At 34.4% G+C, this 20,787-nt stretch overlaps 1 protein-coding gene across 4 annotated transcripts; it reads right to left on the bottom strand.

Moving 5' to 3' along the window:
* Positions 1–339: 339 nt before the first annotated feature.
* On the bottom strand, positions 340–20,305 carry LOC133303068 (uncharacterized). 4 transcript variants are annotated; one of them, XM_061502922.1, is made up of 19 exons: positions 19,876–20,304; positions 19,228–19,286; positions 18,984–19,065; positions 18,727–18,794; positions 18,255–18,324; positions 16,308–16,389; positions 16,001–16,065; positions 14,494–15,543; positions 14,258–14,320; positions 14,129–14,175; positions 9,546–9,591; positions 9,357–9,436; positions 8,752–8,865; positions 6,529–6,610; positions 5,785–5,910; positions 4,726–4,806; positions 2,155–2,280; positions 1,472–1,665; positions 340–612 (listed from the first exon to the last, which is right to left on the bottom strand). In XM_061502922.1, the coding sequence occupies exons 1-18, from the start codon at positions 20,197–20,199 to the stop codon at positions 1,603–1,605; spliced, it is 2,628 nt and encodes an 875-aa protein (XP_061358906.1). In that variant the 5' UTR covers positions 20,200–20,304; the 3' UTR covers positions 340–612; positions 1,472–1,602. The 4 variants fall into 4 exon arrangements, with proteins under 4 accessions (XP_061358906.1, XP_061358907.1, XP_061358909.1 ...); XM_061502923.1 differs by having other exon boundaries at positions 341–612; positions 19,228–19,272; positions 19,876–19,997; XM_061502925.1 differs by lacking the exons at positions 19,228–19,286; positions 19,876–20,304 and having other exon boundaries at positions 341–612; positions 18,959–19,010.
* Positions 20,306–20,787: the final 482 nt, after the last annotated feature.

The raw sequence follows: 20,787 nt of genomic DNA, 5'->3' as shown, positions 1-20,787 counted from the left end.
CCGTGACCCCATGACCCCTGACCTCAGCCGGATCGATGGCCGAGCCGGGTTTTTAAACACTGCGCATAAGTGCAGGTTAACCCATTGGATTTTTAATTTTTAATTTATTTTATAAAATATTAGTTATTGACTCTTTTATACTTTGGTGTTCATTTGATACCCTTTACTTATCAATATATATTTAGCTCATTTTTAACCCGCTCTAAAAAATGGTACAGGCCAAGTTGGTTCATTATGGCACGGGTTGGTTGTGAATTATCCGCTTTGCCACCTATAGTGAATATAAGACGGCTCAATTAAAGAAAAACGAAAAAAGAGAGAACAGAGAGTGCACTTGATGTAAGCATATTTACAAAACAAACAGCATTCTGCATAGAATTAGACACGTTGCATTTCCAAGCCAGTTCTATCTCTTTATTATTATATGCATGCTATAACAACCAATTTCTATCAGCACAACGCAAATGAGTACAATATCATATTTGTAAAACTATAAATTTTGTTAGAAATTTTTGCCACTTGGAGTCCTCTTGCTGCCAACCATGCCTATCAGTTCCATTTGCATAGTTATCTATCTATAGTGAAAATACTGCATTGCTCCCATTTTCCTCGCTGCCAATACATGCAAGTGTCATAAATGGAACAGAATATTATGCTTCTAAAGAATATTTAGTCCACGCCAAGCAGCCACATTCTAGTTCTTTCTTTAATGAGGAAAAGCATAGATGTTACAGCTACCATTAGAATGAGCAACAGTTGCAGTAAAGAACTAGCCATGTGGCTGAAGTAACTGTAGTAATAGTTAGTGGTTTAGTTGTTAGGAGACTCAACAATTGTAACAATACACTTTTAGCTTTATCAGTTAACCGGTAACTAGTAACTATAGTGTACGTGCATATCCATCTTAGCTCAGTAGAGCACCACGTATGTATAGGAACGCGGATCCTATCTTAGTTACAATTGTTGAGTTTCCTAACAACTAAACCACTAGCTATTACTACCGTTACTTCAGCCACACGTCTAGTTCTTACTGCAACTGCTGCTCTATCTAATGGTAGCTGTAACAATAAACCACAAGTTTTTTACTCTTTTTACTTTTTCCTAACAGGTTCTGGAAACTTGAACTAAACAAAATGAAAAAAATCAACAAAATCTGTTCCACAGGAACATATTATACACTAGTTTGAGAAAGAAAATCTGGGTTGTACTGAGGTGATGCTTAAATGTAATATATCTGTCACAATGCCAACCAATTAAAGCTAAAATATAGTGAACCTCAGAGAATTATGTACTAATAAGGTTCAGTTAGTAAACGGTAGATACGAGAAGCAGAAAACCAATAATTACGTTTTGTATTACTATTTATTTACTATTATAACTATTACCATCCAATGAAAAGGTATGTTTAAGCTTTGATTTTACTAAAAGGAAAACAAAATGTATGCTAAACAGAGAGTACAGCCTACCATACCAGTAAAGATTGGGCTGTAAATGATCTTTTGCTCTTCTCAACATCTTTCTACAACTGTATGTAGCACACTTCTAGTTGTGCATGGAACTCCGCTAGTGGCCTCCCAACAACGAATCCTTGTTGGCTCATTACTAGAACCTATCGTTTTCATCTAGTTGTGACCTTGAGACACCTTGGTAATTTGATCTTACATTCTGAATAATAGCAGTCCGAGATAATTAATAACAAAAGAAGAAGAAGAAGAAAGATGAATGAACTAATTTATAAGAAATGAAAAGTACATAATGACATCATTAATGTTAGATATAACATAAAACCATTGATTTGGTTTTCATTTAACAACTTAAGCTTTCGGGTGCATTATCCACCCTTCAAGCCCAATGGACTTTTATGTGAGAGGATGTTAGAAAGATATAATATAAAACCGTTAATATGGTCTTCACCTAGCAGCTTAAACTATTCTTATTTTAGTCCCTTAAGTGATAAGGGACATTAACACCACCTAATTTAAAAATCCACAAATCCATCTGAATGAACTATTTCATTAGTTTATCTCTCTTTCACAAAGACAGTAGTTTTTCCTAAGTAAACTAACTACAGTAAAACCGGACAAGAATAATCATAACACAATGGAATAATTAGAGAAGTATATCATGAAATTATTTTAAGTGAATGCACTGTACCTCTAGTAATGTGATGTAATAGAAATCCTCCATATGCTGCATGAGAGCACTCCCATCTCTGATTGAGCGGAAAATATTTATTTCAGTTTGTAACAACTTCTCAATAAGCTCCTTCTCACCCTTCATCTGGATAGATCAAAGTTGAGAATGGTGAACATAAAAGAAAGATCAACTCTAAAATATGAAAAGGAAGAATTTGTGAACATTAAAGATTAAAAATAGAAAACTTGTATAGTGATAAGAACCAAGTAATAACAAGAAGTTACAGAGCACAAATGAGGAATTTGAATGAGAAACTGAGGTCTGTATTACTAGAATTAATACCACACTATAGAGAATTGAAAGAATATGATACAAGTAATGTCAAATTGAACAAAAACTGAGGAAGTTACAAGCAAAGAGAAAAGGAAATGGTAACGTAGAGCAATTGGAAAGGCTCTACTCTCTACCTAGCCAAGATTCCAGATATACCCAAAATTATGCATCTCTTGGTATTTGATACCAGCCTTCGTTTGATGCACCAGGAGTGCGACTCTAACCAAAAGATTCCCTCCTAACTAACCTATGCTGAGTCAGCATTTGCAGTTGATAGCAATGATCCCCTACATCTATTTCTTTCATAAGTCCTCCCAACCTTTTACTTGGCTTAACCGTATCATATAGATTGAGAAGAAAATAATTATATGCTAAAACAGGCACAGCCAGGATTTTTTGTTTGGGGGCCCCAAATACTACATAAAAATTATTTGAGGAGGCCAAATCATTAAATTACATAGTTTAAAAAAGTTTTGATAGAATTACAAAGTTTTTAAAGGTATGTTGTGCAAGGCTTGCCCGGCTATGAATGATTTAACAGTCATGGAAACTAACTTGAAAATTTAAGAAGGCAGAAGTCACCATGACCGTGCCATTGTATCTGACAGTTCTTTCTAACTTTCTCAATTAAATTCATGTTATCAAGGTCTTTTGCTGCCTTTGCAGCACCAAAAAAAGAAACCAGAAACATATGTAACATCTTTTTTTTTTTGGTAAACACATGTAACATCTTTATTAGAACATAATTCAGACAAAACAAAATTTGGAGAAAACAAGCATTGACTAAGGGAGCATTGAACCAGCCACCATTATTGAATTTAATGGTATAATCAGCTGACTTATTCATTCAAACAATAATTAGAGTTAAATGGTTTGTCTAGGGCATAGTTATCAGTATCATACAATACACAATATGATTTGTACGATACGATTTACAAGCGCAACGATACGTATCATGGAGTGTATCGGAAAATGGTTTGTATTGGACGATACAATACTGTACCGTACGATACGTATCGTGTATCATATGATATAAAAATTAAATCAAAATTTGTAATTTTTAATATAAAAAGAAAGAAATAAAGATTTAATTTATGATTTAAAATAATTTTTTTAAATAATTATTAATAAGGAAAAAAAATAAAGATTTAATTTATGATTTAAACTCAAAAATCAATCTGAAAAATAAGTATTAATAAATGAAGTAATTAAATAAATATTTTAATAAATATTTTTAAATTATTTTTTATTATGCTTATATGTTACGATTCACAATACATGATACAAAAAACCAGTCAAACAATACATGATACATATTGCGATTTAACAACCTTGGTGTAGGGTACTAAATAATAAACACTGTATACACTTACACCACTCTATAACATCGTATAGAAAAATGATATTAATTGAACCAAAAGTTGAATTGTAAATAATTATCATATCGATCTTGCATATGCCAAAATGTAGAATATATGAACAAAAATAAGTATACGATCAAGTGATTGATGTATATATATTTTTTAAGTATGTTAAACTTTAAATTTTAAGATACAACAATGGAGTAGAACACAATGTTAACCTAAAAATTTTCAAGCATGATGTCATACGTGCTTTCAATCCAACTGTGAACTATATAGAACCTACCACTAATAAAGTTATTGATTAATGTTAGATTGATTTTGATTTACAGAGAAGTTAGAAAATCCTAGTTATTGTCTATCCTAACAAAATGAAAATCGAATGGTACCAAATCTAAAAAAAATAACCAATAGGACTCACTACATGTGGACAAATTATATTGTCTGCGAAAGCCAAGTTCAATACTAGTGAAAAACAGGTATTACATAGGATTTCTTGACATTAAAAGACAAACACAAACGATTAATATTCTAAAAGTACGAACTCAGTCAGAGTAACCCAAGACAAGCTAAAAGAATAATAGTAAAAAATTAGGGATTGATTTTTAACCTCTCTTGAACCATTACCTCAATATAAATGTCGCCATCTATTAGATAAAAACTGTCATTTGAACGAGAAATAATCTTTTAGGAAATATTAATTCTCACTTGACCTCAATAGTAAATGAGGTGAGAGAAAGGCATGCACCATGTCATAGTTGGCCAATTAATATCTATTTGTAATATATTATATAACATGTAATATGGATGTGAAATCACAACGCATGACTATTTGTAAATTTGTGATATGAACAGAATAAACATTTAGCAGAAAGCTAGATAAGAAGAAACATACAAATTCACTGACTATAACATCTGGCGTGGATTCCCCAAGAACATCACCTAGGTAACCATCTCCCAATATATCTTTGTTTTCCTGGATAGCATGCATTTAATATATCAGTAAATTGAAGCACCAGAAACTATCCAATATATATATATATATAGGGCTTAACATTTCTGCAGCAGCTGTAGATAGTGTTATCTACAGCTGACACAGAAAAGTGGGTCCCACGGCTTTTTAAAAAAAAAAACTCAGGATCCGTTGCCGTATCCTAGGATTCGGACGCGGATCCTTGCTTGCTGTAGGTACAGCAGCTGCAGAAATCATTTTGCCATATATATATATATATATATATATATATATATATATATATATATTGTTAAGAGTGTAAATTGCATTATACATTTTTGCTGCCACAGTGCAATCCAACATAATATAAAGAAAAGAGAGCACTAAGAATTCCCTCATAGATGGTAAGCAATTAATCCTAAAAAACATTCAAACTATTTAACAAGAACAAATGAATTAAACCTGAAATCAACTTATCTTAACAGTTTCTAAACTACCAAGATTTTGAATAGAAATGGTTTCATTCATTGTGTCTTGATTGTTTAAGGATGATATAAAAAAGCATCTATATTCAAGAAATATTGGGAACAAATGCAGTAATTAATTCAAAAAATCAAGCACACAAGGAAAACTGATTTAAAGGTTATCTAATAAAAAAAGAAAAGGGAAAGGTACAAGGAAGGAATTTTGGCAAAAATGTTTACAGTTTTGGAACAATTAACCACTTGATTGGTTAATGATACTCACAAGTAGTTAATGAGTAACCACTTACGGACCTAATTAACCAATTAAATGTTTAAATGTTTCAAAACTATTTTTACTGAGAACTTCTTTTCAGTCCTTTTCCCTAAATATTACTGCTAATAGTCAAATCATTAGGCTAATTAAAATTGCCAAAAAAGAAACGACGAGATAACAGATAATATAGTATAGAGTTTATTTTTATATTTTAAATAGAGAGGTATGTATGTGCACACGTGAAGCATTACAATAACCACTCACGAGGGCATTTCCTAAAACCCCGGCAGCAAGAAATACAGGCTGAGCTACGTGGCAATAACCCATCAACCGAGGTACTGTAGGTATAATATCTCTGTGATTCACAACTCGCCAGCTATCTATAACTTTCTGCAGGAGCAAAACTGTTAAGTGTTTTACAAATATAAACAAGGAAACAAACAAATATACTTTTACCTAGCATATGACAACTAAGAAGACAAAATGGCTCTAAGTGAAAGATCATATATAGTTTGCCATGATTTTTCACCACATGCTTATTTGAATTTGTGCTTTAGGGGTATTGTCTTATACAATTGCCTGATTATTTGGTGTAAGCATGAATTGCTTGCGCATTTTAGAGATAATTCATAATGTTTGAAGAGGCTTTTTTCTTCTTGGTTTAACTTAGCATATACTCTCTGAAATGTCTGTTATGACTTATGAGCCATAGTAAAAGATCAGACACTACATTTTATCGGATCATTACACATTTGCATTATTTTGAGCAAAGGATGATCCTCCGTACACAAGCAGTATACTGTAACTCAAATGTCATGACTAATCATGAACAGCTGCAAATCCTGTGACTCAATTTTCAGAGCCATAGGTAGTTGTTGAATAGGACAATTTTGCACATAATTTTCAGTATCATATTATAATAAAGGACATAATGGACATTCAATTAAATATAGCACGCAAGAAGGCAACACAAATAGCATCAATAAAACAATTATAATCTTTTCTGACCTTATTGTAAATTTCTGCAAATCTTTTGTTACCGACCCTAGGAGAACCAAAGTTATACATAGTAATAGAAATTGCTCCCCGCCTGGAACACAAAAAAAAAAAAAAATAAAATAAAATTGAATATTGTATGCAGTAGCTACCACAAATTTCAAATGGGGCACAAACACTGAGTAATATTTGGTTAAATTAATATGTAGGTTGGGTACTTTTTGAGAATTTAAGTCCTTATAGTTTAAAAATTATAAATGATGCCTTATAGTTTTAAATTTTTTTTCAATAGGTCCCTTAATCTGGTCAATTGTTAGGTCCTTATAGATACTGTTACGATCCTACTCCAAGGTATGGGATTTGGAGTCCCACATCAAAAATATAAGGTTCTGGTGTGGGGTTTATATGGACTTGGACTCTTCTACCTCATGGGCTAACTTTTGGGGTGAGGCTCTCTCAAGGTTTGTATCAATTGGTATCAGAGCTTCCGATCTAGGAGCTTTGTGAACCATGGCCACGCTGAGAAGAAAGCTACAAAGAAGCAAAATTCCCAAGTTCTACGGAGACGGAGAAGATAATGAAGTTTGGTGATGAATAACCTATTTGGAACAATTTTTCCAGATAGAGGGAAGAATCAATGAAGGTGAGAGGTTACTGGAAGCTATGAGAGGGCCCAGAGGGGTTGCGTTCAATTGGTATCATAGCTTTCAATTATGTCTCCTGGTTGCAATCGAGCGGCGTGGGTTGTGAGTGGTGACGCTGACATTGCAGTGTTCACCCAGGGCTAGTAAAAGACTAGCGCAAAGCCAACCCGCTTCCAGGCTCCAAAGCGTAGTGTCGACGCCCAGGCTCCAAAGCATAGTGGAATGTAAAAAACCAATTCAACCCAAAAGTTTAAGCTATTGGGTGAGGCTACATTAATGGTTTTATACATCTCAACACGCCCCCTCACACGAGAGCCTACTGGGCTTGAAGGGTGGACAATGCACAGGCTCACCTACCTGTGCGAACAAAGAAATTCCACTTGAAAGAAAGTGGGCGGCGGCGAGGATCGAACTCGGGACACGAGGCTCTGATACCATGTAAAGAACCAATTCAACCCAAAAGCTTAAGCTATTGGGTGAGGCTACATTAATGGTTTTATATATCTCAACATGAAATGTTATGCAAGGTATGGGATTTTGAGTCCTACATCGAAAATATAAGGTTCTGGTGTGAGGTTATGTGCTTTGGGCTCTCCTATCTCATGGGTTAGCTTTTGGGATGAAGCTCTTTCAAGATTCGTATCAGATACCCATTCAATAAAGTTTTTGAAACTAAACAAACCCATTTATAGTTTTTAATATATGGTCCTATTTAAAAAAACCCAAAAAGCACAGGACCTCCAGCTTAATTTAACCTAAATGTTATGTTTCAAGTTGCAGACTAAATAGGGAGAAAATATAGCAAATAAAAAGGGTAAATAAGATCCGCAATTTTCGTTGATAGCTATCCATACAGTTTCATGCTAAAAATATTTTCAGCTTAGGAACAATAACCACTTTACTCAGGTGATTAGTTAAGTCAATAAGTAGTCAATGACCACTCTTTGAGCATCATTAACAGGTTGAGAGGTTAGTTGTTCCTAAATTTAAAATGTTTACAAGAATTTCATTTTTTGTTATTTTGATAAAAGAAGAATTTATTTAAAGAGAAAAATACAGAGAAAAAGAATCAGCATTCATCCAGAAAGCAAAACAAAAATAGACGGAAAGGAAAAATAAAAAAATCACCTCAAAAGATTTACTTCAACTCCTCTAAAATTGAGCACAAGTCAACTAAGAAACTAAGAAAACTATCCTGATTGAAAAAGTATTACGCCAAGAAAAAATGAATTATGGTCAATGGTCAATCTCAGGGCAGACATAGAGTGACAGACGCATTGCTATATTAGTCATATGTATTTAAAAATATGACTCTTCCTTTCACTTTATCCCTGTTTTCTACCAAAAACAAAAAAGAAAATCATGAAAACTGACAACAGACTATCGCAGAGATAAATCAAAATGGTAGGCACAAATAACCGGACACATTATATTTAACGTAATGACTACAGCGAACACAAAAGAGTTAATTAATGTAAACAAAATATGACTTTGCCCATAAATACAAGTACATGCACGCTCATTTGCATAAAAATAAGCACTCAAACTATAAATGGAAAAAAAGCAACTAAGAGAGAAACAAAAAACATACTTAGCTAACTGATTGGATGAAAGTTCAAGAGCAAGCAAGGTTGCCAATGCACCACCCAAACTATGACCAGTCACATAAACATGCCATTTGTGGAGCGATTCAGAATGATCATCTCTGGCACAAAAGCAATAAACCTTCTGTTTTTCAATATGAAATCAAGTTTTGAGATGTAATATTGCCAGTGACATGTAAAAACACAAATGAATTTGATCAACGTTCAATGACAATACTTTATAGCATTATGAGGAAAGTTTATGCCTAATCATACATAACAGCATAAGCAGAAAATGAAGATAATTGAAATATCGATCCAATAGGTAATATGTTACCATCACTGCTTTCTCCAGGAGAAAAATAATGGTAAATATTGAATTTCCTGTTTGATTTAACAACTAGAATGGTTAGTTGTCACAATTGCAACTTCTTCAACTATCTAGAACAGAGATATTTAATTTGTTACATAATTCACAAAAAACACACCATGACTCAAACTAAAAGCTTAAACGTGGAATGCAAAGGAATTTTCATTCAAATATTCTAAGAACTGCAGCATATTTCTACGGCAAAGCTTGGTGCAATAAAAATTCTTCAGGAGTAAAACTTACACATAACCAATTGCAAGTCGAATTAGAGAAATGATCCTGGTCCTTACTGAATCGTATGCACTTAGAAAACCACTGTGAACCTGCAATAATTTCGGCACCATCAACAACTGAGGAATATCTGTTCTTGTAGCCTTCTATACATCTTCCTAACATGTCTAATATGTATAAACTTGCCAGCAATTAACTTACTTGAACCTCTTGCTTGAAATCTCCACCTATCCTTTCAGGATTCAACCTATGGAAGCCATAGCAAAGTCAGTTATGGAATAAAATCGTCTGGTGAAATCAAAAAGCATTTTAAATCAATCCCTAAATTAATTATGATTTGGAACAGCACCAATGGATATAGCTTTAATGGCCCTTAAGATGCATAAACTCAATAACTGACATGACAAGAAAAAGAGACATTTCTCAATACCTTTTTGAAATAATAATAGGCTCAATAACAAAAACAAAAAACAATGATGATGTACTTTTTCAATATATAAATAAAATAAAATATCTTGCCACTGTCCCTAGAAGAAGAATCTATTACTTTTTATATTTTCCCCCCTTTTTAATTTTTTTTTATTTCTTCTAATTTTTTTTTTGCCAATTATTTTGTTTCAAAATCATAAAAAATGTCATACAAAAATCAAGCAGCATCTAACCTAATTACATTTATCAAATATCATACAGGTACAACTTCTCATTAGATTAAAAATATATCAAATTGGTGAGACTTGAAAAAGGGTAATCTGATATATTATTGAATTGTATGTAAATTGTACAAAGGGATATCTATTTAAAGAGATTACAAGACATAATGGGCTAAGCCCAATACAACAAATAAATAAATAAATATTATTATTTACAACACTCCCCCTCAAGCTGAGGAATAGATATTTATCATTCCTAGCTTGCTAGTAAGCTCTTGAGATCTGTCTGAAGGAAGTCCCTTTGTCAATACATCAGCTAATTGACGCCCAGTGGGAATGTATGGAGTGATAATCAACCCGCTATCAAGTTTCTCTTTGATGAAATGGCGGTCGACCTCAATATGTTTAGTCCGATCATGTTGAACTAGATTATGAGCTACACAAATAGCGGACTTGTTATCGCATAGCAGCTTCATAGGTCCCTCACATTTTATTTTGAGATCATCAAGTACAATTTTCAGCCACAATAACTCACAAATGCCTTGAGCTATAGCTCGAAATTCAGCCTCTGCACTTGATCTGGCAACTACATCTTGTTTCTTATTTCTCCACGTCACCAAGTTACCACAAAGAAACATACAATAACCAGTGGTAGAACGACGGTCAGTCACAGATCCAGCATAATCAGCATCAGTGTAAACTTCTAAAGAGAGATTTCCATCACCCCGGAATAACAGTCCTTTACCAGGAGTGGCTTTAAGATACTGAAGAATTTTCTCCACTGCCTGCATGTGTTTCTCCTTTGGATCGTGCATAAACTGACTGACAACACTAACAGCATAAGCTATGTCTAGTCTAGTATGAGCCAGATATATCAGTTTCCCAACTTGATATTGTCCTTTATCAACTGGAGGACTCTCCTCTTCATAACCTTTGTGATTCTGCTCAATAGGAGTATTCGAGGGTTTACACCCAAGCTTTCCTGCTTCTTTGAAAAGATCAAGAACATATTTCCTCTAACTGATAAAAATTCTTTTGTTTGAATGAGCTACCTCTATCCCTAGGAAATATCTCAGTTTCCTAAGGTCTTTAACTTCAAACTCAGAGGCTAGTCGTGTTTGCAGAATATGTCTCTCCACAAAATCATCACCTGTTATAATAATATCATCAACATATACAAGGAGCACAATGAGCTTCCCATCTTGGGAGTGCTTAAAGAAAATAGTGTGATCTCCTTGACTCTGTTTGTATCCTAAGGTCATCATAACCTTAGTAAACCTCCCAAACCAGGCACGAGGTGATTGCTTCAATCCATACAAAGCTTTTCTTAATCTACAAACTTTATTTTCTCTGTCCACAGAATCAAAACCAGGCGGAATTTTCATATAGACTTCTTCTTCTAACTCACCATTAAAGAAAGCATTCTTCACATCAAATTGATTAATATCTCAATTGTAATGGGCAGCAAGGGATAACAAGACTCTCACCGTATTCATCTTTGCAACTGGAGCAAAGGTTTCTTCATAATCAATGCCATAGGTCTGAGTGTAACCCTTGGCGACTAACCGAGCCTTATATCTCTCAAGAGTGCCATCAGAATTATACTTTAGGGCATAAACCTATCTGCACCCTACTCCTTTCTTTCCATTGGGTCTATCAATAACCTCTCATGTTTTATTTTTCTCCAACGCATTCATCTTCTCTTGCATGGCTTGAGCCCAATTCTCATCTTTCAATGCTTCATGTACTGATTTTGCGATTGAAATAGAATCTAGTGCTGAAACAAAGCTTTTGTGCTGCACAGAAAGATTAGTAGAAGAAACAAAATGGGAGATAGGGTATTGAGTACAAGATCTTTTCCCTTTTCTTAGGGCAATAGGTAAGTCATCAGAAGCAGAAGCAATGGGTAAGTCATCAGAGGTATCAGAAGAAATAGGCAAATCATGAGAGGCAATAATATTAGAATCATAAACAAGAGATTCAGGACTTACCAGTGGTTCAGACGATTGAGGTTGCTGTTGAGACAGTATGGGTTGTTTCCTCCTCTGATATACTAATTCAGGTGTCAAAATCTTTTGTATCTCAGGTGTATTTGAAGGTTCTGACACACCAGGAGCAGACACACTAGGAAGAGGTGTAGGAGTAGACAAGGACGATCCAGACTCAAAGAAGGAAGGGGATGAGTCTTCTGAAGAACTGTTCTCCCCCTGAGTCTTCCTTGGTGGATGATAACACTTGTACCATTTTTTATCAGGGGCATAACCAAGGAAGACACACTTAAGAGCCCTAGGATCCAACTTACTGTGATGTTGTTTATGAACATGGACAAAGACAACACATCCAAACACTCTTGGTGGAAAGCTCTGCAAAATGGGAACAGAAGGAAAGAAGGAAGTCAGAGAATCAATAGGACGGGTATTGTTAAGGACCCGTGAAGGTAAGCGGTTGATCAAAAAGGCTGCAGCTAACACGACTTCTCCACAATAAGAACTAGGAACAGATGTCTGGAAAAGTAGTGCTCTAGCAACTTCAAGGAGGTGATGATTTTTTCTTTCAGCAACCCCGTTTTGTTGAGGGGTATCAACACATGTGAGCTCATGAATCATACCTCTGTCTGAAATGAATTGTGACAGGCGTTGGTTGACGTACTCAGTACCATTATCAGATCTTAGTTTTTTAATACACTTACCAAACTGAGTCTCAACCATGTGATGAAATCGAATAAATCTCTATGGTACTTCAGACTTGTCTTTCATCAAGAATATCCATGTTACCTGAGTACAATCGTCAACAAAAGAAACAAACCACCTTGCACCTGAAACACTATGCACTTTAGAAGGGCCCCAAACATCAGAATGGATAAGAGAAAAAGGTTCGCTACTTTTGATAGTGCTAGAAGGAAATGACACTCGATGGTGTTTTGCAAATTCACAAACATCGCAATGGAAGGTCTCAACCGACTGATTTAGAAACAGAGAAGGAAACATTGACTTCAGTAGACTGAATGGTGGATGCCCCAGACGCTTACGATGGAGCCAAATCATAGACTCTGCAGTAGAAGGATGACGTGTCATTAATAACTGATTTTTGCTATCATTTATATCATGTTCTGGAAGGAGATAATACAACCCATCCTGCTCATTAGCAACTCCAATTGTCTTCTTGGTGGTAAGATCCTGAATAACACAATGAGAAGGGAAAAATGTGATGGAACAATTCAAATTAGTTGTAAGTTTTTGAGTGGAGATAAGATTAGTAGAAAGCTGAGGAACATAAAGAACATTTTTAACAAACAAGGAAGGTTGAATTTGAATGTTACCAGAACCAATAACTGATTTATGGGATCCATCAGCTACGGATATAGTATGACTACCAACAATAGGATGATAAGAAAGAAAAAACTCAGTACGACAAGTCATATGATCAGTTGCACCAGAATCCAAAATCCATGAGATTTTAAAATCAGTGCAAGAAGCAAGAAGAGATGTAGGACGTGTGTTCTTACCAGACAAGATCAAAGAACGATCAGATGGCTTACACATATTATCAAAAGCGGGTTTAAGCTGATCCATGAAGAGGAGACAAAACAAAGCAGGAATTTTTTATTTTATTTTTTGTGAACAGTACCCGATGAACAGTACCGCGTGAACAGTGTCCGGTGAATAGTACTGCGTTTTTTTTTAGCTGTTCCGGTCGTCTGATGAAAAAGAAACCTCCGTAGAATGATAGATCTAAGAAAACGGAGTGAAACAAGGGTCCTCACGGTCCAAAAGGTCCCTGGAAATTTTTTTCCGGTGGCGGCGAGAGAAAAATAGGGTTTGGTTTTTAAAGATGGTGATTTGCGGAAGGAGAACCCTCAGAATCGAGAGCTTAGATACCAACTTGAAAAAGGGTAATCTGATATATTATTGAATTGTATGTAAATTGTACAAAGGGTTCTCTCTATTTAAAGAGATTACATGACCTAATGGGCTAAGCCCAATACAACAAATAAATAAATAATATTATTATTTACAACATGCTAGAACAAAAAAGTTAGATATAATGAACTGCGAGTGCAAAGTACACTTTTCATAGCTAAAATTAAACTGAACCACTAAACAAGTCACAACTAGGTTAGAAATGAGTGGTTACCCGGCTGGGACAAGCATTAAATCAGTTCTTAAGTCTTTCCACCGAGACTGAAAAATCAAAAGTATAATCATTTTTAAGACAAACCGGTATCTGTACTGCACCTAAAAGAACAAGAAGAATATGAATTACCTGTTCTGTTCCCCTAAAAGCAACCACTATTCTTCTTCGCACAGAATCACGCCAAATTGCAACCTGAAAGTTCTAATGATTTAAATAAAATAGAAAGCAGTATATGGTATAAGATATTGGCATTATATCACAAATAGTATTTGGATGATATACTGCCGATTTCAAATTAAAAATTTAAAAAAAAAAAAAATAACAAATAGAGAAGTGGACTTATTGAAGAGGATATAACAAAACACCTGTGTGTCTGTGGACGCATTATCTAGGAAACATAATTTTTCAAACTCAGACTTAATGAAACTAGCATGGCCCAGTGAAGTGGCTAGCATTGCCCAAGCCTCTATGGCAGTTTCTGCAGTCGAAAAAAGTGCTCTCATCTCTTCAGCTCTTTTATCATCCAACACTGATCCATTCTGTGAGCTAGGAAACTTCTGAATAGTAGAATATTGTATGTCACTGCCCCCTACTTTGGTAGAATCTTCGTTGATTTTCTTCTCTTCAGAAGAAAGGCCTTCGTTTTTCATTTTGGAAACTGTTGCAGTCAAAAGCATTAAACCTCCTAAAATTGAATCAGTCTGCCTCATCAAGTTCTGCGTTGCTTTTTTGACCTCTGGAATCGAAGATTGAATTGCAGCAATGGCAGGTAGGGCGCTTGTTTTATCATCTGTATCATCTGTGCCATCAGGTATTGCAAGACCAGATTGAATATAAATAGCTTCTGCATTATTTTGTGATTGTGAACCAATTTTGTTTAGAAAGTCCAATCCGTCCCACTTTAATTTCTCAGGCACAGAGAGACCTAGCTTCTGAACAATGTTATCATTGATAACATTAGCAAAATTCCTCCAAAAAAGTTGATTTGACAGCTCTTTCTCGCTAACTTGTGTCACTGGTTCAGAAGCAGGTCCATTGTCAGTATCACTATCATCCTTGTGAAACTCCTTCAAGTTTCTCTGCTCACTGCAAGCTTCATTAGAGGCTTCTGAACTACCAGCCTTGTGAGAAGGCATATTTAGCACAAAAGCAGATTCATTAAGTTCCCCATAACCTTCAGTATCATACTTATCATTATCGATATCAGACATCTGGCCCTTTTGAAGTTTTAAATTATTAAATGACTTTAACTGCCCAAATGCATATTCCACAAATTGCCGGGCTTGGACTGTATCAGAACCAATAACCTTTCTGAATGCAGAATCAATACCATTTATCTTTAGAAAGTCTGAAACAAAAGGTATCTTCCACCACTTTTTCTCTTCATCAATTTCATCAAAGGTTTTATATTTAACCTAAAATCCAAAATTTATTACAGAAATCAACAACTTATGACTCATTAAAATGAAACCTCGCATTACTTGCATAAAGCACATTTATGCCAAATTAAGCATATAAGTAATGCAAGCTTTCAATCATAAAGCGTATAACTTATCTCAATGAAAGTCAAGACTGAAGTACAAGCAAAAGTCAAATTTTAACTTAAACCCTGTATGAAAAATTATAAGACCTATTTAGAGAAAACAGTTTAATGCAAATAACAAAATGTGTTAACATATGTATCAGCATAGGAAGTTGTAACAATGTAATATAGAGATATATAATTTTGTCCACTAATAAATACATGAAATACAAGTGGCATAGACATCAGGCTGTCCACTAAAATACAAATGGGCAATAATTTTCCCCCATACTATAAACCCGTTCTTTCTTCTTCTTTTTTCTTTTTTTTCCCCATTAAAAGAAACATACCTCTAACTGAACCTTTCCACCACCACCCATTCCTTCCAACTCCACCAATATTTCATGCAAGTCTCCTACAACAAATGCATTTGAAGTAAAAATTTTGAATCATAAATCTTAACTTTGTGTTACAAAATGAATTCATAATCAATTTCTATACTAATCTTATTGACAATTATATTTCCAAGTGATCATGACATTCAGACATGTCTGCAATAAAATGGAGCACAAATTCAATCTATGTTGAAATTTTAAGCAACATAAGAATCTTTCAACAGTACATCAACTATATCTTGCAAGATTTTCTGGTCCTCACCATCACAAAGCCATTCCAAGTCAACACCTGCATTCCCCATGCGTTTGTGAGGAGTTACAAGGTTCGCATCCCAAGCGGCAACCTAAGATATACTGCCAGTTGTTAGAAAACTGACATGAATTTTTTAAACTAATTTTACCATCAGACTTTTACTTTTGTTTAACTTCTGCGCATATACTTATATGACTTTTCATTTTTCAATCCAGATGATATACCTCAATGCAGGTGTTCGATTAAGTTATAAGGCCAAACATGAAACATCTCATTTTATCACCAAAAGAATAACAGTCTGGACTCTAGACTATGACATACAATTAAGAAAAAAAAAAGTGGAAATTTAAACACGGGACAAAGCTGGTGTGGCCTAGAGAAATGTTCAGGAAAACTTCTCATGTCAATCACAATCTTACACGATCATCATGATGTTATAACACTCTTCACGTTCATATTTTAAACTTCTATTTGAAATGTTCTAAACTAATCTATTTCATCCCCAAGTCCTTTGAACTAATAGATAACTAGATTTTGATAAGTGCAACAACGGGTCTTACATGCATATGCATATATACTTACAATTACTCAAAATAATAATAAATGCTGAACATCAAGACGCATGGACGGAAGTATTATCACAATAAGGATGAGAACAATGTAAAATGGAAAGTAAATATCTAAATATATCAGAAAAAATAAGTTTACAACTTTCATTTATTATGTTATACAAAATATATGACATACGGGATATAAGAAATCTTTGAATGGTTTATTTTATGATGTTATACAGTCAACTTCTATTACTAGCAATCAGAAGTCAGAGAGCTAAAATAAATAAATAAATTAAAGAAAAGTGAATGGACTTCTGCCATGACCATAGAGAAATACAAGAGAACTTTACATCAGCATTACCAGGTAAAATATATACAGTAACAGATGATTGATTACACTGATAAAATATATACGGTGTTGAAATCTATAAAACCATTAATGTAGTCTCACCCAACAGCTTAAGCTTTTGGATTGAAGTGGTTCTTTACATGGTATTAGAGCCTCGGTATACCGGGTTCGGTCCTCACCGCCCCACTTTCTTTCAAGTGGAATTTCTTTCTTCGCACAGGTAGGTGGGCCTGTGCATTGTCCACCCTTCAAGTCCGGTGGGCTCTCGTGTGAAGGAGCGTGTTGAAATATATAAAACTATTAATGTAGCCTCACCCAACAGCTTAAGCTTTTGGGTTGAAGTGGTTTTTTACATACGGTAACAGGTGATTAAGTGCTCTGATGCACAGAGAGACTGACCGAGTACTGCTCAAAGTTGCACTTATGCAATGGAGATCAAATATATTAGTGCTAGTTATACATCACTAAATGTGCATGTGTTTCAACCTGGACTTCTCCCACACCTACACTCACATGTTGCCACTTGTGCAGGTGTAAACATATGTGTGTAAGTGTTGTGTATCTAAACTTTCTCCAATATTTTAATGTGTCAGTTTAATTTCATATGGAATATGAGGGTACCATCCATTAATAAAATTGTCTGGACACATATCTAGACTATTTGCAAGATTAAATTATATAACCATAGTGTTAAGTCCAAGTTAAAGAACACAACCTAACTTCAAGTCAACAATGAACATTCTCTCAAGCACATCAAACTCAACTGTATCAGATTCTAAAAAGGAGTCCAAGAAACAGAAGACTGTGGAAGAGGAGATTAGATATATCTATTTAATGTAAGTACTAAGCAATGATTAGTTACCATATCTTTTCATGTATCAAGACATGCCAATGTATTCCATGCAAGTCTCAATGTCACTTTCAGACTTATAAAAATCCCCCTTCTTAAATTGTTTTTTTATGTGCTGAAAGGATTCTTGTAAGTGTGCGCATGCCAATGTGTGTGAATGTGGAGAGAGAGAGAGAGAGAGAGAGAGAGAAATGCTTGTTAACCTGCAGAGGTTTGCTTGGAGGCTGCTTAATATTAAAAGTAAACTCCTCATTCCATGTTGGCTCTTTGGTCCTGCCATCATTTAATTTTACATAAACGAACCAAATGTACTGACTGGTTATGATAGCAATTCAAAAGCAGTTTATAATTGCACTGCTGCTGCAAAGACATCCGATTTTAGTGAAGAAAACCGAATTTGATGCATGTAGTGGGATTTTATAAAAAAAAAAAAAAAAAAGTCCCAACAAATTTTTCTTGTTTCTACTTACTTAGCCAATACACAAATTTGAAAGAAAAATAAAAATAGATAATACTTCAAACTCAAAAATGCTTGCAAGGACAATATGAAAGACTTTACAAAGAAAAGTCAAAACAGATGCACTGTACAAATTCTGCAGTGAAAATGGCTGTGAACCATTAGGACTATTAAAATTCTTTTGAATAAATAACCACAAAAAAGAGACGAAAGCTCACCCCCATTTGGTATTGCTTTTAGCAGTCTGAGAATCAAGCTGTATGACCACATATGGATCACTTGTTCCCTGAAAATCACATTAAAAAACCAATTGGAAAGCAACAATACAAATAAAAGGAAAATCAAGCTGTTGTATTAATCAGCTTAAACATGGGGGGAAAAATACTTGTCAGATATAAAGCAAAGTAAAAAGAAGTCCACATTTCATCTCATCACAAAACTATTCAGTACATCAGATTTATATAAGACAACCAACCCACGGATCCATGGCAGGGAAATTGAATCCTTTTTTCAACTTTATGAAGAGTTGACCATCATAAATTTCATGAACAAATTCCCTGCACAAACCCCCCAAAAAAATCTTGTTAAGCATGCCCATTATTCTTATAAGAAAGGCATTTGAAGCTAAACACAATAACATCCAAGCCTTACCTAACTAGATGGGGCTCAAAAAACGCATTTGAATAATTTAAACCATGAAAGGCAATTATAGCACTTACTCAGAAAGATAAACTGTCTTGCAACCAGCAGCATCAACTTCATGCCTGCCCACGTTTTCCTGAAATTCGTTATAATGCGAAGAAAAATAAAAAAAGATCAAAAAACAAGTATGAATACTTCATAAAAAAAATATATATATATATTACGTCCAGTATTAACAGTTATGATCAATTTCTTCCATTCTACTCACAATCTCACCATGGAGAAGAAACAGCAAGAAAAAAATGTAAGGTCCCCGGTCACATTCCTTGTGTGGTAACAACCACCCTTGCTCATTGCATGTTTCATAGCAAATTCAAACTAAGTTGAAACCGAAAACGTATCAGCATACTTGATCTTCATTTTCATTTTTAATTTCAATCTCTTTAATTACAACATATTTTTACTAATAATTTTATGTTAGCTTATCTTTCACTATAAAGAAAAGAAAAAAAAAATTCTGCTCAGAGATGCCTTAGTATTTTAATTGTAAACTTCTCTGAAAATAAAAATAAACTAATCCAAACATGATTTCTTTAACCAATAACAATAATAATAAGAATAATAATAATAAAGAGTTTAAATTTTCTGTCACAACACAATTACCGGGAAAGTTCTTCCAAATTTTCTCGGGAACCAAACAAGAACAAGAAAGAAAAAAAACATACAGGGGGAGTTGAGTAAGCCTCAAAGGCGAAGCCAGCTAGAATAACAGCAAGATTGATATCAAACGGAGGCCGTTCATCATCTTCCTGAATAGAAATTCTCTCAACCTCGGAATCGGTTTTCGAGGAGGAGCAGCAGATTGAGAAAACTTGTTTTCTTCTTCTTCTTCTGTGCTTCATCCCATCGAATCCTGTGAAAGAGAAAACACGAAACTTTCCGGGAAAATGAGGCGGGAAAGGGCGAGAAAATAAGGAGGTGGTGGAGCGAGGAACCGGAAGGTTGAGTGAGAGAGGAGAGAGAATGTAACGGAATTGAAGAGAAGCCATGGTGAATGTGACAGAGTGTTAGAACGGAACAGAACAAACCAGAAGAAGAAGAAGAAGAAAGATAGTGGCAAGTTGTGTAATTTGGAGGAAAAGAAGGGGTAGATGGTTGTGGGAATAGATAGTGGGTTTTTCGTGTACGGCTACGAAAAAATTGTACATGTATGTTCGTTTGGTTCGAGCAACGGTGGTTGGTTCGAGAACATGCCATACGTTTCTTTCAGTGACCCACTGACAGTTAATGACATAAATATATTAATGGCTAATATTATTTTATTCATTTTTAGATAAATCAAATTCCTATACACATATAACAAGAGTGAGTTTCACTTCTATTTTTTCTTTTTTCAATTATTTGCGAGTTCCTTTTATCATTTTATTTCACTAACATAAGATAACATATCTACAATAACATAAGAAAAACATTTTCCTTAATTAATATACAGAAAATTTACCTTTAAAAAAGTTGGATATTTTTATTATTTTCTACACACATAAAAGTATATGGAATCCGTATAAAGTTATGTGAAGAAAATACAGATCTTATATATTTTTATGTGTGAATAGAAAATAATTTTATCTCTTATAACA

Source organism: Gastrolobium bilobum, unplaced genomic scaffold (genome assembly GCF_033153095.1).
Source record: "Gastrolobium bilobum isolate Gb01-03AN ecotype WA unplaced genomic scaffold, APGP_CSIRO_Gbil_v1 utg5596, whole genome shotgun sequence".
Classification (NCBI taxonomy): Eukaryota; Viridiplantae; Streptophyta; class Magnoliopsida; order Fabales; family Fabaceae; genus Gastrolobium; species Gastrolobium bilobum.
This window is presented reverse-complemented; position numbering and strand designations above follow the sequence as displayed.